This window comes from Strongylocentrotus purpuratus, unplaced genomic scaffold (genome assembly GCF_000002235.5).
Source record: "Strongylocentrotus purpuratus isolate Spur 01 unplaced genomic scaffold, Spur_5.0 spur5_contig_816, whole genome shotgun sequence".
Lineage (NCBI taxonomy): Eukaryota > Metazoa > Echinodermata > Echinoidea > Camarodonta > Strongylocentrotidae > Strongylocentrotus > Strongylocentrotus purpuratus.
In genome coordinates this window covers 2,490,674-2,504,674 of record NW_022145520.1, presented here as the reverse complement: position 1 = coordinate 2,504,674, position 14,001 = coordinate 2,490,674, and the positions used below count along the sequence as shown (strand labels likewise).

Below are 14,001 nucleotides of genomic sequence, written 5' to 3'. Positions count from 1 at the left end.
TTATATATTCACAAAGACGTTTCATTAAATTATTAGAGAAAGAAGACGATTCGTTGTACCGTTCTTTACTCTTAAAGGGAAAGTCCACCCCCAAAATAAGTTTGTTTCGATAGAGGCAGAATAATAAGAAAATCAGGTGAGTGAAAGTTTGAGCAAATTCTGAATGAAAATAAGAAAGTTATGAATTATTGAAGTTGTACAAATTGGCAACTCTGTGACTTATTATACGAGCTCTCCTTCATTTGCTTTGTGCATAATATTCCATAAAATCATGTTTTCTTCGTTATTGATGACGGAATATATATTTGTTCCTTGCAGGGGGAGTATAGAAACATATTTGCAATTATTATATTTAGGGTGCATGTATGGTTGAAATTTTTCTTGAGGGAAAATGAAAATTTTAGATTTTTTTAGTACTGAGCAAATGGAAGTTGAGCTCGCATGATACGTCATAGAGTTGCCAATTTGTGTTTGATTGATCACAACTTCAAAAATCCTAACTTCCTTATTTTTAATCGGAATTTGCTCAAACTTTCACTGACTTGTTTCTCTCATTTTTCTACTCCTATTAAAACTAACTTAATTTCAGGGTGGACTTCCCCTTTAATCCTCGTCTGAATTTAGTTTCCTTCTCCCGCGGCGCAGAAGCTTTGACGTTTCATTTAATTATTACACAAAGAAGACGATTCGTTGTACTGTTTACGACTCTTAATCCTTGTCTGAATTCAGTTCCCCCCCCCCCTCCCGCGCGAAACTCTGAAGCTTTGACGTTTCATTAGATTACTAGAGAAAGAAGACGATTCGTTGTACCGTTCTCGACTCTTAACCCTTGTCTGAAAGAAGTTTCCCCCAACCGCGCGAAGCGCGGAAGCTTTGGCGTTTCATTAAAATATTAGAGAAAGAGAATGATTCATTGTACCGTTCTTGATTCTTAATCATTGTTTGAATTTAGTTTTACCCGAAAATGTTAAACCTCTGATTTCTTTAACTGATATTATAGGAAAGTGAAACTTCCAGAAAAAACAAGTATTATACTTGAAGTCTGTCTCGAAGTCGTCACAGCGGATAAAAAGTCACATTTCGTATGGAAAAAAAACTTGTCGGCCGACCGACATTATACATCTAATCGACTTCAAGCTTCTGTATTGATATAGTACACGAGGATCGAGCAAGAATACCGACACAGCTGACCCGACACAGCAACATATTTATGTATGTCTTCCTTGCTACCTGGACGAGACGACTCCACCCAACAAACCTCCTCTCTCTCTCTTACTCCCACCCTCCTCTCTCAGGCTCTTACCTCCCCTCTCTCTCCTCTCTTTCACCCACCATTGCTTTTGTTTCTTTCTATTTTTCCTTTTCTCCTTTTCTTTCTTTCTTTCTTTCTTTCTTTTCCTTTCCTCTCCTCCCTCTTTTTTTCTCTTTCTTCTCTTCTCTTCTCTTTCTTTTCTTCCTTTTCTTTTTTTCTTTTCTTTCCCTTTCCCTCTTTTTTCCCCTCCACCTTTTCTACCTGTTGTTGTAGTTCCACGTGCACATTAACATGTACAGTGCAAGTGACTTTAAGCAAGGATGAGTCAATTTCTTATCATTATGTTGATTCCAAAACCTCATGTACACATATTCTTTTTACACTATGCATCATCAACTTTTTTCATATCACTTCCAGGCAGTTTCTTTCATAATGCTATTGCATGACCAGAACTCTAATTATCTCTAAATAATAACATGCCAAATTGTCAACAAGATCTCAAATGTAATCAGTTCATTACATTTACCAGTGTATTGAACGTATTGAATGTTTTCTCCCATAGGTCTACAAAATGAAATCTAGACCTAGAGGTATAGCTCTCATTATCAACAACAAAAACTTCAACACCATGAAGGAGAGGACAGGAACGGACGTAGACTGTCGCAACTTAGAGAATGTCTTCAACCAGCTTGGCTTCAATGTAGTTGTACACAATGATCTCACAGGAAGGGTGAGCACGTGTGCGATTCTTAAGAGCATCATCAACATGGCCTTCTGTTGAAATCTATGTTGATACTATATTTTTCATAAGAACTTGTCAAAATATTTGATAATTCCACTGTGTCTTTTGACCTTGAGTGTTTGGTTAATGTAGAATGATATTGAACATGGATCACTTGTCAGCAGAGCATGTATGGTACAACCAGTAGGTCCTTGGTACAACAGTAGTTTGTAATGCAGATGTAAGGAATACCTCCCCTCCTACAGACCCCCCCCCCCCCCCCCCCCCTACCCTTGTTTTAGCATGTCAAAATTCATGTGTAGTTCCATTGTGGTTCAGGGACAAAAGGTGTAATTATTCTTAATATTTCATCAAAATTTGTAGAATATCCAGCAGAAGATTGACCAAGTAAGGAGACACAACCACTCCCAGTTCGACTGCTTCATTTTCGCCATACTCACCCATGGGGAAGAGGGCTCCATTTATGGCACGGACGAGCGTCTGGTGAAGATAGAGGACATAGTTGGTCCCTTTGGTTCTGATCGATGCCCGACTTTGAATGGAAAGCCCAAGCTCTTCTTCTTACAAGCATGTCGAGGGGGTAAGTCACACTTACATCACCATTGTCATCTTTTAGTGTCCGTTTGTTCCTATGTTGTTGGGTTGGACGTTTCATTTCCCATGTGGCCCTTCTCCACGCCTTCTGGTCTTCAGCATCTGCCTTTGCTAGGCTAGGTGCTGTCATATCTTCTTTTTTTTGGTCCCACCCAAAAATTTCGCAACGACTCAGCCAGCCGCTGAGGGGCTAAATTATAAAAATTAAAAAAATAAAATAAAAGGCAAAAAGGGGGGGGGGGGTTCCTGAAAATTATACACATAAAAAAACTCAAGGGGGGGGGGTAACCCCCCCCCCCCCCCCCCCCCCCCCCCTGCGTACGCGCCTGAATGTAATGCTTCCTGGGAGAAATTTCAATAGTTTAAACATATTTGTGGCTTACACCCAGTAAATAAGATCGATTGATCGATCTGTAAATTGCAAAACAAGTCAGAAAAAAATCTTGTATATTGTATGGCATATTTGGGACTCAATAAAGTCTCTTTTCAGGCTCATTGGGCGAAATCAACTTGTATCCCTAGCAGGTCGAGGCCACTTACGTAAGATACATTTTTGAACTCTTATTTTGTGCCAATGTCAGAGAGATTCGACGGTGGAGTAGAAGCAACAGACGGTACTGCTGTACCCCCAACTGATAAAGCCGCAGGTGAAGCTCGGGCCAAGGATCAGGAAAAGCCTCAGGTCGATGAACAGGATGACGATCAGCTGGTCAACAAGATGCTTAAAATGGATTTAGATTTCACCGATAGCTTTGCATCCTGTCGTAGTAAGGTGCCCAGTCAAAGCGACATGCTCCTTGCATATGCAACTGTGCCAGGTGAGATTTGGGGGATATTATAAAATTAATAATGAGTTCTATGAAAGCAGGATCTAAAATGAATGTAGGCAATGTAATTGGGCAAAATGACAACACATGACCGTACATAGTTCTTTCCTGTATACCACTGCATGCCTACCGTGCAAAAGAAATCCCCATAGAAAGCTGAAGCTGCTGAAGTTTAAGCGCGGAGTTAAAATTCGGGCATGTGCCTGCTCACTTTCACTCGCCGCCCAAAGTACGCTCGGTGCCCGGGCGGTCGCTATCCGGGCAATCTAGCGTTTGCCGTCGAGCGATTTAGGTCATAAATCGAAGCCGCTAGCCCAGGATCAAAATCCAATTGAAACCAGTTGAAATCTCCAACTGGTTTCAATTGGTTTCAACTGGTTTCAATTGGTTTCAATTGGTTTCAATTGGTTTCAATTGGAATAGAAAATTTCCAGTTGAAACCAATTGCCGAACTGGAAAATATTGTTATGGGTACTCATTTCCAGTTCAAACCAATAAGAAGTGCAACTGGAACCAGTAAGGTAATTTTTCCAGTTACTCAATTGGTTCCAGTTAGAAGTCATTTCCAGTTACCCAACTGGTTCCAGTTAGCATTCATGTCCAGTTAGAAGTCATTTCCAGTTACCCAACTGGTTCCAGTTAGAATTCATTTCCAATTACCCAATTGGTTCCAGTTAGAAGTCATTTCCAATTACCCAACTGGTTCCAGTTAGAAGTCATTTCCAGTTACCCAACTGGTTCCAGTTAGAAGTCATTTCCAGTTACCCAACTGGTCCCAGTTAGAATTTATTTCCAGTTACCCAACTGGTTCCAGTTAGAATTCATTTTCAGTTACCCAACTGGTTCCAGTTAGCATTCATTTCCAGTTAGAAGTCATTTCCAGTTACCCAACTGGTTCCAGTTAGAATTCATTTCCAGTTACCCAATTGGTTCCAGTTAGCATTCATTTCCAGTTGGAAGTAATTTCCAGTTACCCAACTGGTTCCAGTTAGAATTCATTTCCAGTTACCCAATTGGTTCCAATTGGAAATATTTCCAGTTACCCAACTGGATCCAATTGAAACCAGTTAATTTGCATATTATATGCTTGTGTGCAGATCAATGTTTTATGTAATTTATTTTGATTTACAATGTACTTATTAATTAATTTTCATTTGCAAGTAATGCATTTGTTTTAGATAAATATAAAGATTAATTAGCAATGATAAGCATGTTCATTAGTAACATATTTTTGTAATTACACAGATTAAAAGTTGATTAGTAAAACACAAACCATGTACAAAATACATCAAATACAAACATATATAATGGCAATGCCTTCCTAGGCGTTGTGGCGTGTGTGTGTGTGTATTTGGTTTTTACAGACGTGTATCAATCAGATATGATTATTTACGTCTGGGGACCGACCTTTAACGTCACCATCCGAAAGACGTGACTCAGTTTCGAACCTGCGTCCTCGGCTGAATCAGTTTGTAACTTCCACTGTTAGCTGGATTACAGGCGCACGCCACAACGCCTACAGCGTGCGCCTGTAATCCAGCTATAAAGTGGAAGTTACAAACTGATTCAGCCGAGGACGCAGGTTCGAAACTGAGTCACGTCTTTCGGATGGTGACGTTTAAAGGTCGGTCCCAGACGTAAATAATCATATCTGATTGATACACGTCTGTAAAAACCCAATACACACACACACTTGTTAAGTATATTATATGGTCTGCATATTATTATGCCCTTTACATTGTACTTAATGTAGACACATATAACAATGTTTCTGTGTTGACATGAGCGATAATTAGTGCAAGAGCTAATTAACTTATAACTAATTAAGTTTATGCCAACTGTAAGTTTCAATTGGATCCAATTGAAACCAATTGAAACCAGTTGAAACCAGTTGAAGCCAACTGGTTTCAATAGGGAAATTGGAACAACTGGTTCCAGTTGAAACCAATTAGGCAACTGGTTCCAGTTGGCAATTGGGCAACTGGTTCCAGTTGGCAATTGGTTTCAACTGGTTTCAACTGGTTTCAATTGGAACCAGTTGGCAATTGGTTTCAACTGGTTTCAATTGGAACCAGTTGTTCCAATTTCCCTATTGAAACCAGTTGGCAACTGGTTTTGCTCCGATTGGTTTCAACTGGGGGACCCCTCGCCGTTTTGAAAAAATATGTTGAAGAGAAATAGAAAGAAAGAAAGAAGGAATAGTGACCTGCCAGTGTAACAAATGAGGTACCAAAATATGCTCGTCTGACCGTAATTAAATACCTAAAACCCCTGAGCTTGCGGGGACCCCGACCCCTGGACCCCACCAGGGGCCCTAAGGCGGGCCCTTGGATGCTTGTCTGGCCGTAATTTAATGCCTAAAACCTCTGAGCTTTAGGGGGCTACGCTCTACCTGATTATTAATACTTTAGCCCCCCCCCCACACTTTGAAAAACATTCCGCAGGGCATGCATGTTACATAATTTATAAGAGTGGTGGTGATGCGGATTTTTTTCTTCTGCCCCCCCCCCCCCCAAAAAAAAAAAAACGATTTTGCTCATTACGCCACTGGTTCCTCACATTTCGTCCCCCCGGTAATGAAAAGAAATCGCCGCCCCTGCGGAGAGTCCAGGATTCTGCTCCGTATGTGGCAATAATATAAGGGCTATGCAGATCCTGAATTTTAGTCTCCTATAAATATCTTGATTGGACCAGATGGCACTTTTCAGCCTTCCGAATGCCCAAGAAGCCAGTCTTGTTCGTCTCTTCACGTCATCTTCTATGGAAGGAACTGTGCTGCCGAGAAAAAGAACAAATTTATCCACTTCTCAATGTTGGTGTTGTTAAGTAAAATATAGTGTTGATCCTCTGTCATGACTTTGCATTTTGTAGCATTAATTTTCATTCCCCACCCTCTACATGCCTTCTCCAGTTCATTTGTTGAGATTTGGAGGTGTTTAAAAACGATTTTCATAAGGGTGCGTGTCATCTGCATATTATATCTGATGTTGTTAATACGCATGTCACGCATCTGTATTCCACTATTTTTGTTAGATGTTCTTCATCACATATTGCAGGAATATAGGTTGAAGCAGGCGCGTACGCAGGATTTTTTCAAGGGGGGGGGGGTTAACATGTTTAAATCGGGCCGAAAATATCGCATCGACTCAGCCAGCCGCTGAATAAGCGGGGGGGGGGGGGGGGGGGGGGGGGGGGGGGGGGGGGGGGGGGGGGGGGGGGGGGGGGGTAAGAGGACACTTTTTTTTTTTTTTGGTCTCGAAATTTGAAAATTTGACATTTTGCGCCGTTGGGGGGGGGGGTAAGGTCACCTTTTTTAGGTCAGCCATGGGAATAATTTTTTTTTTTTTTTTTATTTATTTTTTTATATTTTTTATTATTATTAAAAAAAATTAAAAAAAGAGGAAAAAAAACCCAAAGGGGGGGGGGGGGGGGTTTGGTTTTTTAAGGGGAGTTTATACACATAAAAATATCAAAGGGGGGGTTAACCCCCCAAACACCCCCCTGCGTACGCGCCTGGGTTGAAGAGACTTGGAGAGAGACGGCAGCCTTGTCTCACCCCAGTTATGACATCAAACCATTCAGTTATATTGACATATTGACATGCTTTTTTAAACAGGATTCGTGTCGTGGAGGAACTCAGAGAGAGGGAGCTGGTTTATCCAAGCTTTGACAGAAACTATCATACAGCATGCGAGAGATGAAGATCTTCTTTCGATGATCACCATGGTAATTATTTGTTTTCCAATTTCAGTGTTAAGAGCAATAATCTTGATGAAAATGGATGCTCTTTGTCCCATTTCACAGACTTACTAATACCGCAAAGAAAACTTCTTTAACGAGTACAATATGAATTAGCACTACACTGTGTAAGCCCATCCCATACAAAAAATATAACTGAGAATCAATGGCCTATGTGATAAATGCCGACGCTTTCCTTCACGCCTTGGTGAGTGAGTGGATAAAGAAAATTTATGATTATTAGCTTTCCTTCTAGGGCGGTTCTCCTGGAAGATGGTGGAGTTATGTATCTTTTAGATTTACTTCCATGATACTTCGTATCAGATAGGTACATAGTAATTGTGCTTCAATTCTTCTTTCATCCATGCAGGTCAATGGCAAAGTAGCAAGAGCTTTCGAGTCTTCCTCGGCCGGCAGGCATAAGCAGATGCCAGCCCCCGTCACCATGCTTACAAAGAAGCTCTACTTCTTCCCAGGACATTATGATTAAATCCCTTTTCAAACGAGGCACGATAGGCCGCCTCAAAAACTGTCGTGGCGAAACATCCTGTTTATTAAATGAATGACAATTAAAGGGATAATTGAGTTCTGTTTTCAGACCACATGCCTTCAAAGTGCATGGTCATAGGCGCCGGAAGTGGGAGGTAGGCGGCACTTGCCCCCTCCCCCCCCCCCCCCCCCCCCAATCAAAAAAGTGGCGGGGGGGGGGCAAAGCAGTAAAGGAGTGAAGATGGTTTGTATTTTCAACCAAAATGAACATAACAATAATAAAAACCTGAATTTAATCACATATAAATTCCATTCAAAGAAAAGGAAAGTTAACAGGAATTAAATTTCCTAAACATCCCGCATGCCACCTATATTTATCAATGGAGGTTTTTAAAATAGCGATACGCGCATATCGTGGAAATATTTTGAGAGGATGGGAAAGCGTGTGTGTTTTTGTTATATAGGGGTGAGAAGACATCAGCCCCTGAACGCTGGCGTACTGATGGGGGGGGGGGGGTATTTCTCATTTGATACCAGTTATTTAAAGTTGCTGAAATGACATGATTTTCCGGTATTTTTTTCTCAAGTTTTTGGTAAGTCGTACCTTTTTATGCGTTTTGTTGGAAAATTATAAATTCCCAAATTTACAGTCGGGCGAAAAATATGCTTATTAAGAACCCTTCATGTCAGGGCCTGAAGAAACGGCTGGGGCTCTAGCCCCCCTCACTTTTGGAAAAACAGAGGAAAAGAAGGAAAGAGAAAGAGAAAAAATAGGTGACCTGCCAATGTCACAAATAAGGTATCAAAATATGCTCATCTGACCGTAGTTAAATACCTAAAACCCCCGTGCTTCCGGTGGCTCTGCCCCCCTAGACCCCACCAAGGGCTCCAATGCGGGCCACTGGATGCTCGTCTGACCGTAATCAAATACCTAAAACCCCTGAGCTTCCATGGGCTCTGCCCCCTGGACCCCCACCAAGGGCCCAAAGGCGGGCCCCTGGGTGCTCATCTGACCGTATATACCTAAAACCCCTGAGCTTCCGGGGGCTCTGTTCCGTGGACCACATCAATGGCCTTAAAGAGGACGTTTAACCGTAATTATATACATAAAACCCATGAGCTTCCGGGGGCTCTGCCCCCTGGACTCTCTGCCAATTAGTGACCTAACAGTGTTACAAATAAGATATCTAAATATGCTTATCTGACCGTAATTGAATTCCTAAAAACCCTGAGTTTCCGGGGGCTCAGCCCCTTGACTCCCCTGCCGGGGCTTCCGTACGTTTTTGCTCGTTACGCCACTGCCCCTGGAAGGTGAGCCCCCTGGAACGTTTGCCCCCCCCCCAAATCCCAAACTGCATGGTTATTGTTCTTATTCTTATCTATGACATTTCTAGTGCTCTTTTAGAACCCCGAATTGCTATGAAGGTAATTTTAGACCCCAAAATGTGTGAAATTTTGCTAATACGATCATACCAATTCAGCTCCACTTTCCAAAAAATACGGCCGGTGACCGTTTATTAATTATTTAATTAAAAATAACAATACATGGGCCGGCTAGTTGTGCGTAATAAAACCAACACGAAAATGCCAACAAAAAGCCAACATCGGCATTGGCTGAAATACGACGTAAAAGGCGCTATTTCGTTTTTTCAACGGCTTTTTCAAATTATCTAATATTTGTGGTGGTAGAAATCGTTATATTTATGGATATTTCAGTCGTCTCTGAACCCATTTTGATCAAACAAAGATGATTTTGTCATTGAAATCGAATGTTCTTTCAAATTTGACACTCAGTTTTGTATTATCTCACAAACAATTATTTTGTGTAGCGCCGCCTCTGCAACAGAACTCAACTATCCCTTTAAGAGGCAGTTCTGTGGGCGTAAACATTGCACAAGTCATGTACTCTCTTATCTGTGTGTCGATCATGAATGCAGCATTGTGAAGCGAATTACGTCTACCCATCTTATTTTATACTGTCGTGGAGGTTTCTTTCAAGCGGTTAACAACCTTGCGTCTTGAGTGAGCCCCTGATGAGAGGAACGGTGTTCTCTTTAATAGCCACATGGACTCAGGCCTCGGGTCTTTGTCAAGAGGTTTGACGTTAACGCCTTTCTGGCTCTAAACAGACTATATGTTATCTTGGTAAAGAAACTAATATTTAGAAATATTAGGACCCTATATACAGTCATGTAGGCCTACATGTACTGCTACATTTGTAATTCAGCTCATTTACAAGATGGCAGAGCCATCGTAGAAAAGGCCCCGTTTCGTGAAACTTGTAATTAAATAATTATAATCAGTTATAACAGTTATAATCGACTGAAATCGTTGCATTTGATTGGCTGAGAGCAAACTTGTCATGGAATTAAAGCATTTGTAATTGAGAACAAGTTTTATGATACAGGGCCCATATCTTTTGCAATGTTCAGTTGGCTTCAATCAATGTATACATGTTCAGTCAACCCCCTCTGTTAAGGCTACCAAACAAAGCACAAAATGTGGCCACTGTAGACAGGTGGCCTTTTTAGGTTCTTCAACATGCAATAAAGGCTTATAAAGAGTTATTTTGTGTTGCTTTGTAAGATTTCGTAAACATTGACGTACCAGTGGTTTAATGTTTGAGATTCCAATTTTGTTCTTTAAAAAAGAGACATTTTCTTGTAAAAAAGGTAATTTTTTCAGTTGCATTTTAGATTAATTACATTGAATGTATTAATTATGCCTTTGACTATAGATATATATTGTGCACCATCGAAGGTCATTCTTGATTTATTTCTTTCAGAATTTGCCTTTCAGTAGGGCATACAACAATATCATTTATTTTACATCATGTAATCTGCATCCACACTGTTTTTAAGCTTAATTTTGAACTGTAATATTTTACATCAAAAAGAATTATGAGGAAGAACTTGTTTTCCTGTGCTTTTTTTTCTTTCTTTCTCTTTGCCCGTATTCCTGAAAATTTCGCAACAACTCAGCCAGCCGCTGAATAATGGGGGGGGGGGGGGGGGGTAAGAGCACTTTTTTTTTTTTTTTTTTTGTGTGTCCCAAAATTTGGCTGAACAATATCAATATCAATGTCAGCTTTTTGGGGTCACCCATTACCACAATTTAAAAAAAAAAAATCATGTTTAAAAAAAAAAAAAAAAAAATTGAATGGTACCAGTACAAGGTCCACTCTTTTCTGGAGCAGCTAGTGGCATTCTCCTTGTTCCAAATAACTGTAATTATTTAAAAAAAATTATCCAAAGAAATTAAATCAAGTCATTGTCTTCAAAAATTTAAAATTAGATAACATGATTTTGAATAGATGTTCTCTGTTGGTTTCCATGAGGAGTATGAATCCACAAATTAAGGCTTTCAGTAACACCTTGTGTTTGATTGACTGAAAAGGTTGTTGATATATTCTTTCATCAAAAGAATCCACTTATGGGGCGCTTTAATTAGAGGAATTTAGGAAGAAGTATAAAGGAAAGGGAAAGAAAGGAAGAGATGACAATGGAATAAAGTTTGTTTTTTCCATTGAGCTAAAGAATCGTGATTATAACGGCAATGAGATGTTGACAATCATCAACTAGTTGACTAACTCAACGTCCTTGAGCGAGGCATTTTATCTTTTCATGTTGTATATACTTATGTTTTCGTACGTTATAGAAATTCTACAAATTCATCATTATTTTCCTCTTCTTCCTTCTCCTCTTTTTCTTCTTCTCCTTCTTCTTTTTCTTCTTGTACTTAATATCATTTCTATCATCAGTTTAATGTTGTTATTATTATCTTTAATAAGTAGTTCTTTTAATTTTCTTATCTGTCTGTAAATATTACTATTTTAATTTATTAATTGTATACATGTCTGTAAGGGACCCCACTGGAAATAAGCTCTCGAGCTTTCGTGGGTTATCCTGTTCAAGCTGACTTATTTTTGATCTGTTATTATTGTATATTGTTGTATATTGGAAGCTTGTCGAATAAAAATCAATCAATCAATCAATCAATCTACATTGCTCCTCTCCTCCAAGTAATTAGGAGCCTGGCAGGGGCGATCCCGGGGGAGGGGGGGGGGGGGAGGACACGTCCCCTCTCAATTTGTTTAGGGGGGGGTCGTCCCTACTGGTTTTTCAACTGGTTAGCATTGTTTCCAATATGGAAATTGGTATACTGGTATTCCAACTGGTACCATTACCAGTTGATTCCACTATATCAATTTCCATATTGAAACCAGTTCACTTAATTAACTGGAATCAACCGGTATACAGGGCCAGTACCATTTGTTTTCAACTAGTCCCTAACTAACTGGGCACTCATGATGAACTGCTAACGTTTAAATTTCACAGATAGGCGGGACATACATGTACGTGACATGTTCATAATTCCTGCAAAGTTCTACAGAATTTGATGTTGGCTGCAAAAGGGACAATATCTTTAATCTAAACGCAACTTTCTAAATTAGTGAAAAACTAATATAAACGCTGTTGTGTTTTTCATGTACATGTAGTGATTAACTTGAGAAGGGGGTACATTTATTTGTGTAGGTATTACCCCCGGGGTCTCAGTCAAATATAAATGATGTAAGCATGCGTGACCAAAAAAATGCGTATACCGGTAAAGGGGTGTTTTTGAGATTGGACGCGGTCCGCGCGGTGCATCATTAAGGGGTTCAAAAACGTCCATTGTGGGCCATTTTCAAGAAAAAGGGTACCTTTTTAAATGGTTCAAAATCCTGCTGTACGCGCCGGTATACGCGTTTACTGGGGTATTTTTTCTAGCCCTAATTAAGGTCCAGACCGGGTAAAAAGGGCTAATAATTGCCAGGGGCGGGCATCCCGGGAGGGACGGATTGTCCCCCCGGAAAATTTGAAAAAGTGCAAACAGAAAGTGTAGAGCAAAGACTGCAATAAACTTTTAGGCTCTGGAGGGTCCAAGAGTGCAGCGTTTGGACAAATAGAAATGGAATCATCTTCTTGCTCGGTAGCTACGTTCCCTCCCATAATATATCTTTCAAAGTGTTCAAGTAAATATTGTAGAAAAGTGAATTGTGACAAAATTATATTCCTTGTGTTTATACTATGGTTTTGCTAAGGAATGTAATTTTGTAATACAAGAACTTCAAAAACCAGTAAGGGGGTAGTCACTTCCATCGCTCCACTTGCTTCGGTCGCTTTGCTGTACCAGATCGAAAATACTTTAGCCCCCCGGCCGTGGCTCCCCCCCCCCCCCCAAAAAAAAAAATAATAAATAAATAAATAAAATTGAAAAACGTTTTGCGGGCCTGCATGTAACATATAAGAGGGCAGGGGGTGATGCGGATTGTTTTCTGCCCCCAAACGTTTTTTGCTCATTACGCCACTTCTCCCACGACCCTCGCATTTCGTTCCCCGGCCCGCCCCCCCCCCCCCCTCCCCCCCCCCCCCCCCCTCCCCCCCCCCCCCCCCCCCCCCCCCCCGAGTCATGAACAAGCGCGTAGCCAGGATTTCATTTTAGGGGGGCGGTAGTGCAGCACGCGAAGCGTGCGAATCACTTACAGAGCGCGCTCCCTAGGGGGGAGGGTGCAGGGAGGGGGGAGTTTCCCCCCTCCCGCGCGAAGCGCGAAAGCTTTGAGGTTTCATCAAATTATTAAAGAAAGAAGACGATTCGTTGTACCATATTCTCGACTCTTAATCCTTCAGTTTCTTTTGACGTTTCATTAGAGAAAGAAGACGATTCGCTGTACCGTCCGACTCGACTCTTAATCCTTTTTTTGTATCAAGTTCCCCTATTCCTCCGCGGAAGCTGTAGCGCGGAAGCTCTGAAGTTTTATTAGATTATTAAAGAAAGAAGAAGATGCGTTGTACCATTCTCGATCGACTCTTAATCCTTGTCTGAATTCAGTTCCCCCCCCCCCCTCCCCTCCCGCGGCCAGCTTGACGTTTCATAAATTATTAGAGAAAGAAGACGATTTGTTGTACCGTTCTCAACTCTTAATCCTTATCTGAATTCAGTTCCCCCCCCCCCCCCCCCTCCCCTTCGATCAGCGCGGAAGATTCGACGTTTCATTAAATTATTAGAGAAAGAAGACGATTCGTTGTACCGTTCTCGACTCTTAATCCTTTTTCTTCCTACGTCCTCTTCCTTTCTTCTTTTTTTCTCTCTTTTTTTTTTTGGACGGCGTTTAGGGGGGGGGCGACCGCCCCCACCGCCCCCCCCCCCCCCCCTGGCTACGCGCCTGGTCATGAAAAGAAATCGCCGCCCCTGGTAATTGTCCATTGGCGAGACTACTGGCCGCCGCGTGCCGCCTGGCTTAGATGACAGACGTGGAAGTGCATCTACAGGTAGACAGAAATACCGCCTGTATCATCATTTCTTTAATAATTGACATT

At 41.1% G+C, this 14,001-nt stretch overlaps 1 protein-coding gene across 1 annotated transcript; it reads left to right on the top strand.

The window, feature by feature from the left end:
- Positions 1-2,139: 2,139 nt before the first annotated feature.
- On the top strand, positions 2,140-7,770 carry LOC115921557 (caspase-7-like). Its single transcript, XM_030979101.1, has 5 exons — positions 2,140-2,163; positions 2,358-2,574; positions 3,170-3,406; positions 7,032-7,141; positions 7,524-7,770. The coding sequence occupies exons 1-5, from the start codon at positions 2,140-2,142 to the stop codon at positions 7,641-7,643; spliced, it is 708 nt and encodes a 235-aa protein (XP_030834961.1). The 3' UTR covers positions 7,644-7,770.
- Positions 7,771-14,001: the final 6,231 nt, after the last annotated feature.

Excerpts from the sequence above, each read along its gene's own strand:
- LOC115921557 (XM_030979101.1), top strand. The coding sequence starts at position 2,140 with ATGGATCACTTGTCAGCAGAGCAT. Across the intron at positions 2,575-3,169 it reads CTTACAAGCATGTCGAGGGG|AGAGATTCGACGGTGGAGTA; the intron begins GTAAGTCACACT and ends TGCCAATGTCAG. Across the intron at positions 3,407-7,031 it reads TGCATATGCAACTGTGCCAG|GATTCGTGTCGTGGAGGAAC; the intron begins GTGAGATTTGGG and ends TTTTTTAAACAG.